The sequence below is a fragment of the Podarcis liolepis genome, assembly GCF_965112155.1.
Source record: "Podarcis liolepis genome assembly, chromosome: 2".
Classification (NCBI taxonomy): domain Eukaryota; kingdom Metazoa; phylum Chordata; class Lepidosauria; order Squamata; family Lacertidae; genus Podarcis; species Podarcis liolepis.
The window spans coordinates 49,547,186-49,564,682 of record NC_139555.1 but is presented as its reverse complement, the minus strand read 5'-3'; the positions used below and the strand labels follow the sequence as shown (position 1 = coordinate 49,564,682).

Here is a 17,497-nt window from a genome sequence, read left to right as displayed (position 1 = left end):
ACCCCATAGTCACCTTTGACTGGACTTAACTGTCCAGGGGTTCTTTACCTTTACCTACCTTACCATATTACTTCAAACACATGTGCAAAAGAGGTAAAGGGGTTGTGCTGGAAAGATTGTGAGGAGAGAGGTTAGTTTAAGCATACATGATGGAAAGAAGATGGAAAGAAGAAGGAAAGAGATGTTCATAGCTCAATGAAACTGTTGACAGAGTGTATGGCACCTGTGAAATAGGTGAATTTGATCATTAGAAAAGGAATTGAATATAAAAAATGTCTATATGGTAATGTCTATATACAAATCTATAGTTCAAACCCACTTCAAATATTGTGTATCAAAAAAACTATTGAAGACCTCAAAAGGGTACAACAAAACTCCAGACTTATCCGGAAGAGTGGTGCAACTTCTCTGTGGTAAAAGTTTACAGCGCTTGCAGTTATTTAGTTTAGGGGGTGGGGGATATGGTATGTAAAACTATGGATGGCATGAAGAAAGTGGATAGAGAGAATATTTTCCTCCTCTCTTTTAGTATCAGCATCCAGAGTTATCCAAATGAAGCTGAGTAGGGGAACATTAAGAACAGACAAGAGTAGCTCTTCACACAGCAACCCATAGAATTTGCTCCCTCAACTTTGCCGGCCACAAACTTTAAAGATTTACCTAAAACCTTTAGAAAGGGAATTACACAAATTCATGGAGTCATAACTAACCACAATGGCTATATACTACCTGCAGCATAAGAGTCAGCCTACCTCTGAATATCAGTTGCTGGAGAACACAAGTAGGATGAGTGTACTCTGCTCATTTCCTACTTGTGGCCTTCCCATAGGCATCCATTAACCAGTGTGGGAAATAGAATGCCAGCAAGGCTCTTATGTTTTGGAACCTTGAGAGAACATAATATTCTACGTAATCCCTGATGGATCTTGTTAAATGGAGAATGGGATAATGTGGTTTATTAGCTGCAAAGAGATAATTAATCTGTGAATGGCAAAACTGTGTGTTGTTGAATCCTGGAGAGATAGTTAAGACACCTTCTATTTCTCAGTGGAGGTAAAAATGAAGGGGGAATACTGTGATACAGAAAACTGATTTAGTACACATTGCATGTGGATTTTATCAGAAGGGTGATAAAATTATTGGAAAACTAGAATCCTTTCTCTGTTTATGGGCTGTGTACACACTGTGTGCACACAGATTCAATGCATCCCATGTGTAAATGGTGTTGTTTTTTTGTGTGCATCATCCACATGACATTGTTCCCATCCAAGTGACAGTCTGCATTTAATTCAAATCTTCCCAGTCCATGGATAAAATCATAGGGAGGGGGTGTAATCCAACAGAAAAATGCATGTTACCTGTGGACACACTGAAGTGTATTATGGGTGGAATTTTTTTATCTGTGTGGTGAGGTTTTGCTGTGTCATCCATCACCATACCCCCTGCTTCCACTGGGAAGGTACTCCTTGGTGAACTACTGGTGGAAATGGGTAGGACACACATTTTTTACATTATTTTAACCCACCATTTTGTGAAAATCTGGCATATCAGAAAACTTGTATCTCAAAAGAAACGTGGCAATGACAAATATCTGCATGCATGCCCACCATGGACCTCAGTTTTCTGGAATTCAGGGGGGTGTGTGGGAGGAAGTACTAACTGAGGGGAGGGGACAACAACACAGAGTGGGAAGGGTGACAACTCAGTGGAAGAGCATCTGCTTTGCATACAAGAGGTCCCAGGTTTAATTCCTTGCATTTCCAGGTAGGAGACACGCTAGCCAGAAACTTTGGAGAGCTGCTGCCAGTCAGTGTAGATAATACTGAACTGGATGGATCAATGGTCTGACTTGGTATAAGGCAGCTTCCCATGTTCAAATGCATCTCATCAAACACTACCAACTATTGTGGACTTGAAACAGTGAGATACAGTGCAATTAAAAGTGCTCATGTGTAGACAAAAACACAGACAGAAAAAATGGATCTGTGTAACCCATTAATTCCCTGGTGTGTACACAGACACTGATAGCCATCAATTAGAGTGGATCAGATTGACACATAAATACAATCAATTCATAACATTAGCATCAAGTTATGGGGTTTGTATGAATGTGAAAGGACTTAAATGTTATGCTTGGGAATAGGGGTGTTTGTTGAAATTTGTATCCATGTAGCTTTTTGTAAACAGTGACAAATCCAAATAAACTGAATGTTACCCCCCCAAAAAAAACCCCAAAAAGCTACATAAGTAATCAAAGAATATGTTTTTCAGTTGGCCAGAAGCATAGTAATCTGTATTCATAAATGGTTCAACACAGTGTGTGCTGCCCAGAACTTGGCTATTTTTATAGTTATAAGGATTGCCAAGAAAACAAAAAATAGAGGGGAAAGCATTGAAAGGGATAAGCATTTAAACTTTGATGAGCAACAATAATAATAATTTTGGTCTTTAAAATGAAAGCAAAGACTGGAAGTGAAAGAGAGAATCAACATATTCAAGAAGTACCTATGTAATCTTCAGTTAATGTTGGATGGAGATAGCTAAATCCACTCTAGAATTAGTATGGGCTGAACCAACTGATTCCACCTCACTGCTACAAAGTCCATTAGAGCTTTCTGTTCCAGTGCTCTTGCTCTTCAGCACTCATAAACTCCTTTCATGTATATGTTCCAGGAATGAACACACATGTCTGCAAAAAGGCATCTTGGCTGCAGGCTCTGCCCCCAGTCTATACATGTTTATTAGAATTTCTAAAGAGTCCCCATTCAAGCAGCTGTACACATGACAGACTCTCTCCAGATGTTCTAATCAATATGCATAGTTCAGGAGTGGAATCTGCTGCGCTTCTCCCTCACATGAATTTAATTCATTAGCCTCAGCATCAACTCCTAAAAAGAGTGTGACTTTCCAGTCTTTGAGGCAGGCGTGGGGAACCTGTGGTCCTCCAGATGGTGCTAGACTACAGTTCCCATCATCCCTGATCATTAGGGATGCTGGCTGGGGTTGACGGCCATTCAAGTCCCACAACGTCTATAATGCGATGGGTTTCCCATCCCTGATCTGTTCTAGACCATTATTTGATCACAAAGTGCTATCAAAGAATAGGAAGTTTAGAGTTGTATTTTTCCTTGTGCAGTGGAACAATCTCCCCCCCTCCTTCCCCCATGTGCCAGCTGAATCTGTTCTGGAAGTTCCCCCAACCCCCTAAGTCTTGCACTAGCACAAAAGTGCCATTGAATACCACCCACAGGATTATAGAATAGCAATGCTTAGTCATTTCAACCAGACTCTTGCCTTGAGATGATGATAAGTTCAAGAGTAGTATTGTCTACTATGTAGCATGGTGGAGCTGCTATTGAGAAAAAGCAAAGGCCAAATCTCCCTTGAGCATTCTGTTCTTTGGACCCAGGCCTTGGTGTATGACTTTCTCCACAAATATACTTGTAATGGTTGTGCATCAAATAAATGTATTGCGTTATTTGGCAACAAATCTAAACTGATACTCCTGCATAGACCAGTGGGTATGATCTGAATCAGCAGCAGCCACACAGATACGTGTGACTGATAATGGTTCATTATCATCATCATCATCACCATCATCTTATTTGTATCCCGCCCTTCCACTAAAACCATGCTCAAGGCAGCTTACAACATGAAAATTACAATTTACAATTACAAAAGTAACAAAAGTAGTCATAAACAAGATATACAACACATCAAAAAGTACACAACCAAACTAAACAATTTCCATATAAATCAAAACTTCTAAAAATAAAGATACAAAAAATTAACATCAACAACAGCAAGGACCGTTCAGCAGGTTCACCTTTCATAGCTGGAGTCAGTCAATCAGTGAGTCAGTGCCTCACCCTCCCAGGCCAAGTAGAAAAAGGGCCAGCAAGGCAAGGAACATGTCTTCCAGGTCTCACAGTCAAGAAGGTGTCTGGCCTTTTCAGCAGCCTCCTCTTTTGTATCTGGAGTCAGTTAGGGCGCTGCCCTCTCAGGCCAGGTAGAAAGAGGCTAGCAAATCAGGGAGCAGGTCTTCTAGAACTCACAGCCAAAATGGTTATTACTATTACTAATTAAACAAGTGATTACTATATTGGTTATGTAATTTTTATGATAGAATGATATTAGTGGTTTGCCAAGTAGTTTATGTTAGAAGCATCCATCATTCACACTTAACCAGAGTGTGTGTGGCTACAGTTTGTAGGCAATAGGATGAGACTACTTACTTGGACAGCTTACGGAAACTGGTTTCATTTACAGTGGTGCCTCGCAACACGAAATTAATTCATTCCGCGAGTTTTGTCGTCTTGCGATTTTTTTCGTCTTGCGAAGCACAGTGTCAGGAAAGTTTTGGAAAAGCTTCAAAAATCACCAAAGTCTTTAAAAACCTCAAAAAAGGCTACCACACTGCGTTCTATGAGTTGCTCCTCGAAGTCAAGTCGCAACTGTATTAACGGTGTTAAGAAAAAGGAAACAAACTTGCAAGACGTTTTCGTCTTGCAAAGCAAGCCCATAGGGAAAATCGTCCTGCGAAGCAGCTCAAAAAACCCTTTCGTCTAGCAAGTTTTTTGTCTTGCGAGGTACCACTGTATTGGGTTATAAATTCTATTAATTGACATTATCAAAAGATAATGTGTTCCTCTATTCACAGGAGGGTCTAACCAATTCTTTCCAGTCCTAGCTGCAAAAAAAATCAGAGAAGCTCAAATATGCTTCCAACCTGCTTTAGAATCAATTGTGTCATGATCAGTAGAAAAAAGTGACCACCTCCATTAGCATTGTTCAAGCACTGCTCTTGGAAAACTATTTGCAGTTGAAAGATCACCACCCATAGATATCCACAGGACACTTAACTACCACAAGTCACTTAAAAAAAAAAATTAGTGACCACAAGCAATGTCAAATTGCTTCTCGAAGTACAGCAAAATGATGGAGCAAGCTAAGTTACAAACTAAGGGGGAATAAATTGTAAATAATAGCTAGAGCCTGGAACTTGAAATCAATCTGAATATTACAGAGGATGATTTTAGAGCAAATCAGAACTGCATTCTGTGCATAGAATATAAATGGCTAGCAGGTTTTTAACTAGGCTTTTTGGAAAGCCTCATAATCACACAGCAAGCACAATTACTTCAACAAGCCTTCAGAGTGCTCCCCTATGCAATGGACTGCTTCTACTTACTCCGAAGACTGAAAATGTGGTTTGGTGTGTCTAACCCACAGATATAGCCCTCAAATAAATAACTTTCATGGAGGCAAGATAGTCATTCTGCACACAGATAAGCCACTGAAACCCCATTGACATCTACAGGATTTAGGTAACCTGAGAACAATATTGCAGTCACAATCTACAAAAAGACTTTTGTGGGAAGATGTTTGGGCTAGATGCAGCCATTGCATTTGACTGATCAAATGTATATCCAAGTATCATATAAGTATATATATATACATAAATTGCCTTATAAATCATCCAATTGTTTGCATTTAGGATCGGATTTCCCCACTTCTCCTTTATTGCTATTTGAAAGGCAGAATGAGTTGGATTGCAGAGAAGACAAGGGGGAAAGTTATTTTTAAAAATCTGCCAAAAACTATTGGAAGGAGATGCTGTTCAAAGGCTGTGATCCAGTACATGTAGTTTTTACATTGTAAATGCTGGTTCTGGTTCCAGAAAGGAAGACAACCCTCAAGTTTTAACACACAGAGGCACACACACACACACCCGACTCATCCTCTCCAACTCCACGTACAAGCCGCTGTACTTCAGCCCCACCCCCCTGGTGTGCCTCCAACTTTCGGCTTTCCTTCCTGTGATGCTGAGTTAACCCTACTGAGAAAACAGAGCAAACAAACCACCCACTTTCGACGCTGGAGACTTCCTGGAATATTAGCATGCTAGATGGCAAGTCTTGCCGACTTAAGGATTGAAGACGAAGATGAAAGATCTTTGAAATGCTGCTTGCTATCTCCCCTCTCTTCTCTCACTTCCGCTCTTTAGGGAAATATATCCCCCCCTCTTCTTCCTTTCCAAATGATGAGCATTAGACATGCACTGGCAGCATGGCTTACACACGATTAAAGGAATTAACGTACGTACGTCTTTCTTTCAGCAACCCCAAAAGGCTGCTGGAAAATGTTTTGCCACCTTGCTAGCCCCCCCCCCCCCCCGCAAATGAATGAATTAATAACACAGCATGGGACCGGGAGTAAACAGGTTTTCCTCCGCGAGTGTGCTGCACACAGCAGGTTGCCGAGTTCTCCTCCTCACACACGTCTGCGTGAAAGGTTTACAACATTTCAAAAAGCAGCTTCCAACACAACCCCTGAAGCCACCCACTTTCCCCTCTTCTACAACCGCTAACACACAACGACGAGCTCAGACACATGCACACCCTTCGCTGTCGTTTCCCCCCTTAGTGCGAATTTGCCTCTAACCATCAGTGTGTAGCTCTGTTAGTTGCAAGTGGCACATGCTTCGCTTTGCTCTTTTTAAAATGCCCAGTGCAAAAAATCCAGTCTTTGCAAACACACATGAGAAAGGGAAAAAAGGGGAAAGATTATCCTTACCTCTCGAGGGTCTTCTTTGTTTGGTTTGCAGAGAAGAGAACGTGCCCATTACAGCACCCATTGTAGCAGCTACTTGGGTGAGGGGCTACACAAAATATGCTTCCCCTCCCTCCTCCCAGTGAAACACCACCACCCAAAAAAATCTGTTTGGAATATCTACTCGGAGAAAAAGGAGGAGGGAAAACCAAAGCACTGCAGCTGAGCGTTCAGCAAGCGTTAAGCTTTCAGATTTTTTTTCTCCCCCTTTCAGTCAACACACACATGCACTGACTCACAGCCGGCTGCACTCTTATTATTCAAAACAGCTCCCCATCAAAATTTAAATGCTAGGTAGATTCCCTCAGACCAGAGCTGGCAGCAGATGCATCAAAATATTTACTGGAGCACAGCCACACAAACACACAGGCTAATTTTTTCTCTCGTTTCCTTATGGCTCCAACCAGAAGCCTGTAGGTCTACAGGGAAAACATCAATGCATCTCTTCCATTGTATACTAAACTACCATTCTGTAGGCATGGCGAAGGTCTCAAGGGATGCCAAGGGACTCGGGCTGAGTACCAATCATGAATGAATGAATGAGAACTTGCTGAATGGAAAATAATAGTGAACCAGCTGTCAAAGTTGTGGTTCTGCAGAAAGCTAATTCCTGCTGATTAATGGTCTTGCTAAAAAGGCAGGAAAGAGCAGTCACTTAAAACTCTTCCCAGCCAGAGGACTGGGGAAAGCAATTGCTTTCCTCACAAAAAATAATAACCAACAGCTAGTAAACTACACCATGTCCATTGTCCCTATGCTTCTCTTACATGCAATGTACAGACATGGCATGTGTATTTTTAAAATGTGAATCACAGTTATTTTAACTTGTGCAAAATATAGAAGGGACACTGGCTGGTAGCAGTGCACCACTGTCTTTCCCCTAGAAAATATATGTGATAGGCATCATCATTATCTGAATCCCAATCAATTCGCTTTACATTCACATTCCTGCTCCAACCATATAACACTATCTAAATGTCACTCTTCAACTGAGGCGTTTGTACTTCTAAGGTTTCAGGGAAATCCAGGTTACACTATGTGTTGGTATTGACCATTTTGGTCAAGAATATGATGTAGATTGTCTATTTCACACTAAGAATGAAAAATGGACAAAGGGTAGAGGGAAGTCAAGCCTAATTAAGCAACCAATTCAGAGCACAGGAGTCAGCTTGCTGATCACACATCCTTTCAAGAAAGCAGCATTTGTGATAATATTTCATGGTATTGTGGAAATACCCTGTTCTCCAGCAGAAAAATGTATTCTATCTTAGTGGTTCTATAAGTCATTTCTATATTATTATTATTATTATTATTATTATTATTATTATTATTATTACAAACATTAACCAAATTTGATACACCAAACAACTTTGATGTACATTAAAAACTATAAATTTCAGATCATTAATAGGGTGAAAATGATTCCCAAATAAAGTTTAGAGTGGTTGCTTTTTCTGGAATAAGGAACACTTTGCACATATTGTTAGAAATATATATATCATTTTACTGCCTCAACACCTCCCTGCCAAAGGATGTAAGGCTAAGTTGTGCCCCCAAATATATTTGGGCTTTGTATGGTTGAACCTGATGCTTTGTACTGTGGAGGTTTTTTCTTCTTCTTATGGACTATCACACCCACCCTTGCTTTTCATACAGAAATTATGGCACAGAACTTAAAATAATGCCAATCCATGCAATGTATACCTCACATAGCCTTATTGAATATACCCTCTTACATATCAAAATAGCAAAGTCACAGTAATACCTTTAATAGACCCAACCCAAAAATCACAAACAATGCAATATTTAGTCTGAGCAGGGCATGAATGACAGAAGCTACCCTACCAGCTTGATTACAGCTAGAGATGGTTGAAATCTCCCTAAGAAATAACATCTTTCGTCTTCCCTTGAAATTCCTGCACATGTTTTTCCTGGTGCTTCACCTGAACAGCTATGACAATTAAAGATGTGGCCAACATTCTTAAACATCTGAACCCAGTATTGGAACAACATTGCTTTACCATCTCTCAAAAATCCTAAAGTGGCTTTGCCTAAGCAAAACCTTCCAAATTCCCTTCCACTATCTATTTATTCAAAACTCAGTGGGTACTGACAATGCTAATCATGTTACAAAGGATGAAATTCACAACCTCTGTGTTGCACAGAGCACCTAATTCGGCCTCCTTTCAGTCTCACTGCCATTCAGTGACAGATCCTTTGTGTGACATTGCATCCTGTTACTCACATTTTGCATGCATCTTTCAAGCGAAACTTGTATTTTTGTGTGCACTTTTTGCATACACACAAAAACACTCAGAAGTACAGAGAAATCCCACACACGATCCCACACAACTTTCCACATCATGACTCATGCATTTTGGGTGACAGCACCACAACGCTAAAACATGAACACGTAAAATGAATTGCCCTACGTAGTTAATTACACAGAAGAGATGCCACAGGGAAAAACAAGTGGAAATTAACTCCTTTCATAATGCTTTTTGGCATTTGTTGGACTGCACCCAAAAATAAAAGCATTTGATTGGCATAGGCCAATTCAGCCGACCACCTACGTGGAAAATGGTGGGAAATACACTGCCAGCTTTTGTGATGAAATAATGAAGGGTACTAGCACAGCAGAGTTGAACCCGTTACCAAGATGTCTGTAATTCTTGTAGCTTCAGTGCTAGCGTCTGAGTATGGCAGCTGCTGTTCTCACAGAGCACCATGTTTTTCTGGGTGGATGAGAGCCTTAACAGTTGTTTTTAATTTTTCTTGTAATTTAAATTTTTCATTACAATCTGGCTTTAGCATAATTTTACCATAGAAAGGTAGTTTTGTATTGTCCAAACAAAAAAGAAACATAAACTGGGAGTACATCTGCCACTGACAGCCTGACCCCAACTGCATCCCCACTTCCTGCTTACCAATGTACATGGCAACCTCATTCACAACCTACCAACTCTTATCTCCATGTTCCATCTAAATCCCCCTCCTCTGCCTCTCAAGCAGACCCATGCAAAGCTTGTCTGAGCCCAGGGCAGGAGTCTTGTTAGAACAAAGTTACTGAACTTAAACAAAAAAGCAGCCGGTCCCTAGTGGGACCACACAGCAGGCTTAGCCCTCCAAGGCCAGGGACAGAGGCAGATTTAGGGGAGTACAATTGGTTCAGTTGCACTGGGTGCAGAGCCTTGGGGAAGCAGCAACTATGTTGTAGACAGGAAGGTGAGAGGCAAGGAGGCGTTGAATTTGGGGACCTCAAGGTCCACCACTGCCCAGGCCAAGTATACCCAGCTACCTCCCCCTCTGAACGGGGCCTACTCTCAGGCTTGGTGCAATCTGCTCTGACCCAATCTATTGCTCTTGAGCTTGCTTGTGGATCAGAACACAACACTTGGTTGGATTGCACATTGGATTATGGGCTGCAGTCCATTTTATATGATATGTACAAAATGTACAAAAAGATATGTACAAAATGTGTATTTTATGGATGAATGCACTGAAAAACATTCAAAAATGTGGCTGCTTTGTTTAAAAAATGGTTATCCTACATTGAAAGTATAAACAAAAAGCCTACAATTCAAAAGTAGACTTATTGTGTGTCATTTCAAGAAATCCACAGAAAATGGGACAGACCGGACCGGTGATGGAGTGTTGGAACAACTGAAACATGATGAAATTAGTTGCTCATCCCTAACCTCAGTTCTCTGCTTGGGTCAAAGAAGAGTTAATTTTTTTAAAAAAAAAGTTTCTCAATGTGAAATGCGGGGTGGGGGGACCCATTAGGGATGAAAACTAAGATCATCATCACCCATTCTGATGGTATACATGCTTGAGATCATGTAGAGTAAAAAATGAAGGAGGAAGGAGTGACCTCACATATACCCACAGCAAGGCAGGGTTGTCACTGCATAGCCATATATATGTCTATGGTGGCAACAGCATTTTAAAAAGCAAAGGAATGAAGCCCCAAAGCCAACCCACCCATGTGGCTAGGTGAGGCAACCGCCTCAGGTGGAATGATCCACAGGGGCAGTAGATCCAGTGTCCAAGGAATGCATCACCCATTGCTGCTGCTGCTGCAACAGCTGCAGTGTGTTTCTTAGAGGCCAGATCTATCGCCACCACCACCTGTACTCTTGGTGAATATGAGGCTCCTATCCATGTCCCTGATATAACTCTTCATTCACCTCTTCTTCTCTCTCAGGGGGAACATATTGTGGTTCATCTGAGGCTCCAAAAGGACTTGGGCTGGCCCTGCCCAAAGCCTTACCGTGCCAGAGCATGACACGGGAATGAGGGAGGTAGAGTGGAAGCTGATGAGTGAGGAGACATCATGCAACATACACATACAAGTGGAGATGAAGGGCACAATTACACACAAAAACAGTACTGGGACGGTGAATTTATGGCTCAAAGCAAAGGGGGAGGGTGTCAGCAGTGGCAGCCACAGTGAGTGCAATTGACAGGTGTCCACCAGAGAGTTTTTTCAAAAGAGTGTGTTGGCAGTCTAGCCTCCTGATAAAGTGATAAAGTGGGCAGAAACTTTATCAGCAAGGGAATGACCTGGTGGTTTCTTCAGGTTGGGACTAAATGTAGATCTCAACACTAAAGTGTTAAGAATTGCTAGCAGCCAGTTCCTGCACAGGTCTACTTGATTCATGTTTCTTCCTCCCATGCAAATGTATTCTGAAGTGAAATTCTGTGAATTTCCTCTCTGAACTTTCACTTAACAATTTCATGTAGTCTTTAACTTGAATGACTCCTTTAATACTTCCAGATTTACCTCCCAACACAACACTTGCTCTGCCCTCTACCACCATAATCAGATGAGCACAATAATGAGCAGAAAAAACACACCCTCAGTGATCATTGTCACCAACATCATCCTGCACCCAAAGAATGGGGTAACACCAACCCACCCCTGGGGTGTGGATATGCTGCTGTGTGTTTTTTTGCTGGTGCCTCTTGTCTCTCTATAACTACATTTAATTTCAAGTCCCAACCCTATTGGGATCAGTAACAGAAAAATTAATTATTGAATTGCACAAGGGATGTGTACTGTGCTCAGGTCCTGTCTGTGGATTTCCCATAGGCATGCAGTTTGCCACTGTGAGAACAGAATGCTCTTCTTATGCTCATATGGGTGCAAAAATGGTTCTGAGATGTATAGGAGCTACCAGGGGATGAGGAAATAATACAAGTGTAGGATAGGAGTACTGAGCATATGAAGAAAGCACATGGGATTTAGTAGCTAATCATATATAATGAGATTCCTAGGATACAGGTATTTGGAAGACTTTTGAAGTTTAGACTTCAAAAAAATGTAGACAGTTCTAAGCATTTGAATAAATACAGGATTTAAACAGAGTCTTGGGGAAAGTAATATATAAACAGCAGTTTTGGCAACTGATACAAATTTTTCATTGGAAACAGCATAGGCAGACCTTTTGTCATTCTTTTCCTCTAAGTACCCTTCATTGAACGGTATAATAAATTCTTTTTTCAGAATTTCTCAGAGCAAAATTTCCTACTTCCTTTTTACAAGTATTTTAAATGGCTGTTGAAATCTCCCCACCTTACTTACATCTCCTAGCTAGCTGCATAGCAAAAATGATAATCTTAAGCCAGAGACAAATAACAGTAACAGTAAACTTCTGCCTGGAGCAGAGCCCGTCCATCACTGGAACATCAGGGCATAGAACAAGTTTATCTGGCAGCACAAAATGTACTGACAGGATACAGCTGGCAAATCTGTGCACTGCAAGGATGCAAGTTATTGCTGGACACACATCAACAGTTAGATAATTAGATTAGTTTACTAGGTATAACTAGGTGGTTTCCTGTTCTCACTATTTATTTATTTTTCATTTGCCCCAACTCCTGGCTGACAAATAATGTCCACTAAGCAATGTGCATTGCGCTATCCACTAAAAACACTTGGTGATATACCCACATAATTATTCAATCTGTCATTTCAGAATCTTCAGGCAACCCTCTCTCACTTAGGGAAGCAGCAAAACAATGCCTGCTGTAGCAACAGATCTGTGTTTTTTTTATATCATCACATAAAGATTCTTAATCCCATGGATCACATTATATGGATTATTAAGCAGTATTTTACAGAGGGATTACATTGCATGGTTGGCCCATAATGATCCCCACAAACATGAAAGCCATGTATGCATCTCATGGTGTAGCTGTCCTCCCCCCCGGTAATCACCTATGAAACTGAACTAATTGTTTAAACAAAACAAATGGAGTGAAGAATATGAAGCTTCATCATTTAGTTGTAGACTGTTCAATGAACTTATTTGCCCTGACCTTTGATTTTGTATATGTATATGTATATGTATGTATATATATAGCTTACCTTTTAAATAAAATTGTTGCTGTTGTTGTTTTATTTGTGCCCCAGTTACAAACTTATTCTAAACATGTCCTGGGACATTATGGTGAAGGGTGGAGTAAGAAAAGTAATAAATAACAACAGCATCGAAGAATGCGTGCTTTGCTTGTCTTCCCCTCTCAATCTCAATTAGCTATTGCACCACATATATATGTGTGTGAGAGGGGTGGGGCTGGAGTGTTAAACTAAATACTATATTAAAAAGGGATCAAAAATATATACTTCATAGATATTATACAATGGACTAAAAGCATTATAAGTTATCTATCCAGGGCATGGCTTCTGTGCACAATTTCTCCCTCCCCCCCCCTCTCATCTCTCCATTCATTAGGTCTCAGTTGCTCCCTCCACTACCAAGACATAGAACCACCATGCAACTAAAAATGGCATGCACCTCTTCCTCTTCTTCAAGGCGACTATGAGGTGTGGTGCTCATCTTGCTTCAGTGCCATACACTCTGTCAACAGTTTCACTGAGCTATGAAGGTCTATTTCCTGATTAGTCAATATACTGACATAAGATCATCATGTATGCTTAAACTAACCTCTCTCCTCACCTTTCCAGCACAATCCCCTTACCTCTTTTGCACATGTGTTTGATTTGCACTAATATGGTAAGGTAGATAAATGTAAAGGACCCCTGGACACCGGTTAAGTCCAGTCAAAGGTGACTTTGGGGTGCGGCACTCATCTCTGCTTTCAGGCCGAGGGAGCCAGCATTTGTCCACAGACAGCTTTCCAGGTCATGTGGCCAGCATGACTAAACTGCTTCTGGCATAACAGGACACCGTGATGGAAGCCAGAGCGCTTGGAAACGCTGTTTACCTTCCCGCTGCAGCAGTACCTATTTATCTACTTGCACTGGTGTGAAAGTAGCTTCTTATATTGCACCTATGACCTGGTAGATGAATGGTAGGCAAAAAGGTGCAATGAATAACCAGTGCTTTAAAGGGATAATCTAAGGATAATTTAACCAGTCATGTCAACAAAAGCCCTACGCAAAGACTTCCACTTGTGCAATGGGGCTTTCCCCCTCTCCACTCCCTGAAATTCGCTCTGAAGAACAGCACAGGAAGGAGAGACTAGAGGGGGATTGTTCCCTCTGATTTGCACAGACAGAATGAGCAGAAGAGTCTGACACTGAATTTCACCCAATCTGTTCATATAAACTTCAAACAAACTGCAGAGATGATATCATCCAGAATGTAACGACAATAAATTTGAAACATTTTTTTTAAAAAAATACAAAAATACAAATTGATTATTTAGAGGTCAGATCCTGCCACACTTTCTCACGTAGAGCAGCAGTATCATAGAAAATAATAGGCAAGACAGTTTTGGAAGATCTATTGAAAAGGTAATAAAACAATTTATTAGTATAGCTGTACAGGCCCAAAGCAACAACTCTCTCTGGATCTTGAAAGCTGCCCCAAATAATCTTCGACTAAAATAAAAATGTCACATTTCATTCATGATTCTGAAAGTGGAAATAAAAATGCTGAAGTGTGCATGAAAAAATGAGTCCAGTAGCAATGGGATCATCTGAAGCTAAATATAAAAGATGGGTAGTATGACCAGGAATGTGGAAGCTCCTTTGCTTTGTCTATACATAATAAATATTCTGGGAACTAACATAAAACCACACCATTTACATTTAATAGCTAAACAGGACTGAGCATTTTGAGTGTTCAGCAAAAGGAAGAATAATGCATCATACGCAAATAAGAATTAATGAGGTTTTTTCCCTTGGCAAAAAAAATGACAAACTCTTAAGTCTAGGCATTTCAGTATCGCTAGCCAGCTCTCAAGTCTGGCATGTGTACCCAGTAAAGAGTGTAGTGATGCAGTGCTGTGGGATAGGTTTACATCATCAGTTCACATATGATAACTGTATTAGCTTACAAGCAGGAGAGTCCTCTTCAGTGATGAAACAAAGCAGGGATGTCCAAATACATTTTGCAGCCTGATGTGAAATACAAGATGGTACCACTCTCATTCCATACACAGAAGCTGACCCAGACTTGTATTTTGGCACCGGTGATGGCCCAACAATTCCCCCCTCCCACACTCAAGGGCAGTAACACGAGTGAGTCCATGGATAAGGGCTCAAGGCAGGCCACACTGCACCCACAGCTCTATCATCCAATATCTGGTCCTCACACCTTGCCCCACACTTCAGCATCTGCCATCTGAAATGGTGTTTTACTCTACCTAATGAGATCTATATAGGGTTGAACAGACAGATCTTTCCCATGATCCAGTTTCATATGACCCTCTTCACATTGTAAGTGAAAGCAAGCAAACAAACAAAAATCACCAGGTGAAGAAGACAGTTATGCATTTTAAAACTTTCTTTTGAGTTATAATGGCTAGCAGGCACTAAAATAAGACATCAGACTGAGTCTAAAGGCCCAGTGTTTGCTCATTCATAAGCATGGAGCAAGCCATAAGAGCAGCAGCATAGTCACTTGTTCATTTCTGAATATATTCTCATTTCTTGGTCCATAGTGGAGTATTTCCATTTTGCAAACGAAATACCGAAAGAATAGATATTACATTACTTGTTCAAGGTGGAATGACATTTGTAACACAATAAAGTATGGGGTATGTTAAATTAATTCAGAATCCTCTGTTTGCACACATGCACCCTGACTCCCACAAAATAGTCTTCAGCTCAACACTGTTTGAACTTTCATATAAATCTGTAAATGACTGACAGGTGAAAATCCTTCGGATTTTTGTTCTCAGCAGCCAGTCAAAGAGACTAAGTACTGAGAAGTTCTTAAGAGGAAAGTGCTACATCAAAACTGCATATAGAATATTTGAGGAGGGGGGAAACCACCCACAAATGTCAGTCAAATGTTACTTCCTGCTTCAGTTCAAGGCCAAAAGGCCAAGCTGGAATGGTAAGGAAAAAAATTCTGCTATCAAGGATGACAAGACAGGGATAAAAGAAGAAATAAAAAAAGAACAATCTTTTAAAAAGATTATTTGGCTGCATCTCCTAGCATCTATTTGTGCTTTAAAAGCACTCAGATGAGAAGTGCCAAATCACCAACTGGTAATTCAGGTCACTGAGCAGATCTGCACCGATTTGTTGACACAGTGGTCATCCGGCAGACTATTTTTGCTTCCCAGCAGTATTCTACCTTTTGCCACAGAATTGTGGTCAGGAACATAATGGCTGTTACAAAGCCTAAGGTATGTACCTTCTCCTCCTGTCAGGTTAAATTACATCAGGCAAAGAAAGAAAGCAGAACAAAAAATGATTTTGTTTATGCAAAGCTTAACTTGTTTTGTTTTTTTTATATCAAAATGGATCTGAAAAAATAATACCTGCACTGGTTACCAGTACTGGTTTATAAAGCAGATGCCCCATTGTGTGTAATGCTTATTTAACTTGGCTTTAAATTATAGCAAATGCATTAAGTAGCAGTACCATACTATAAGAGAGTTGAAACTAGGAGGGGTATGCACAGATACAGATACACACACAAACAAGAGTGACAAGGATCTGTCTCCTTTGAAAGCTCAGTCAGGTACAGAATGCACAAAGGAGAGATGGTTGAAGAGGATGCTTTCTTCAGGGCTGAATTGCAGCTTAATGTTTTGCCACTGTTACAAATCTGGCCAACATATTAGGCACTTGTACTCATCTTAGATTTTAAAAAACAAAGAAAGAAAAGCAGCACATGTTGATGGCACTACAAAAACAGCAGCTTGAAGCAAACATTCAAGATTTCGTACTCCCAGTGTTCTAAACTCTGGCAGAAATCCCACACACAGGCAGGCTGCTTAAAAATCTCATAGATTTCAATACAATTTTACTCCGTGCAAAATTGCAGTCTAAATCTCTAACAAGGGCATCCACCCGAACAGCTTTAAGCTCTGATGGCAATAACGGCTCAGTATGTGTCACTGTCTATCCCTCCCCTGGGTGCAGAGTATATATTGGGGATGCACTTCACTGATTACATAAAGCAAAAGAACCAGGAAGTTTCTTCTGTCCATGCCTGTCTGTCTAGCTGAGCACATGCTTCACACTCTGAATAGAAATGTGTCATGCTTTAACCAGGCTCCATTTCCAAAGATGTGGAAAATGCCAGTGGGTTAGAAAGGGTCATTAAGCAGCTGGACTGGTCTGATGAGGCTGCAATCCTTCCTTTCAAGAGGATGAGTGGACTGCAAAGAAAGAAAGGGTTCCTTTACCTTTCAAGAGCTGTGTGGAAGAGGGCAGTTTCAGGTGTGTTTTTCTTGCCCCAACATAACAAGCCATAACTGCTTCTACATGACTATTCAAGGAACAGGAGCTTTGCCTTCATTTAAATCTTGGCATCCTACACAATGAACTCATCACGTGAATCAGTCCTCACAGGGATAGGAAATGCTCCTCTGATGTTGTGGGCCTCTGAATACATGATTATCCACCAATTATCAAGGCTAATTGCTAGTGTATCAGTGCTGCTTGCTCTCAAGG

General features: G+C 40.7%; 1 protein-coding gene across 7 annotated transcripts in view; it reads right to left on the bottom strand.

Annotated features, from left to right (window-relative positions):
* The window catches only part of KCNIP1 (potassium voltage-gated channel interacting protein 1), a 565,439-nt gene that overhangs the window by 309,262 nt on the left and 238,680 nt on the right, over window positions 1–17,497 (bottom strand). The window contains exon 1 of one of the 7 annotated variants that reach the window (XM_083482867.1): window positions 6,577–6,971. The exons of 4 other annotated variants lie outside the window; for them this stretch is intronic. In XM_083482867.1, the coding sequence (XP_083338993.1) occupies window positions 6,577–6,637 (61 nt within the window). In that variant the 5' untranslated portion in view covers window positions 6,638–6,971. Of the gene's footprint in view, window positions 1–6,576; window positions 6,972–17,497 lie in introns of those variants that run through there. 2 more of the 7 variants (XM_083482873.1, XM_083482876.1) reach the window with 2 other exon arrangements.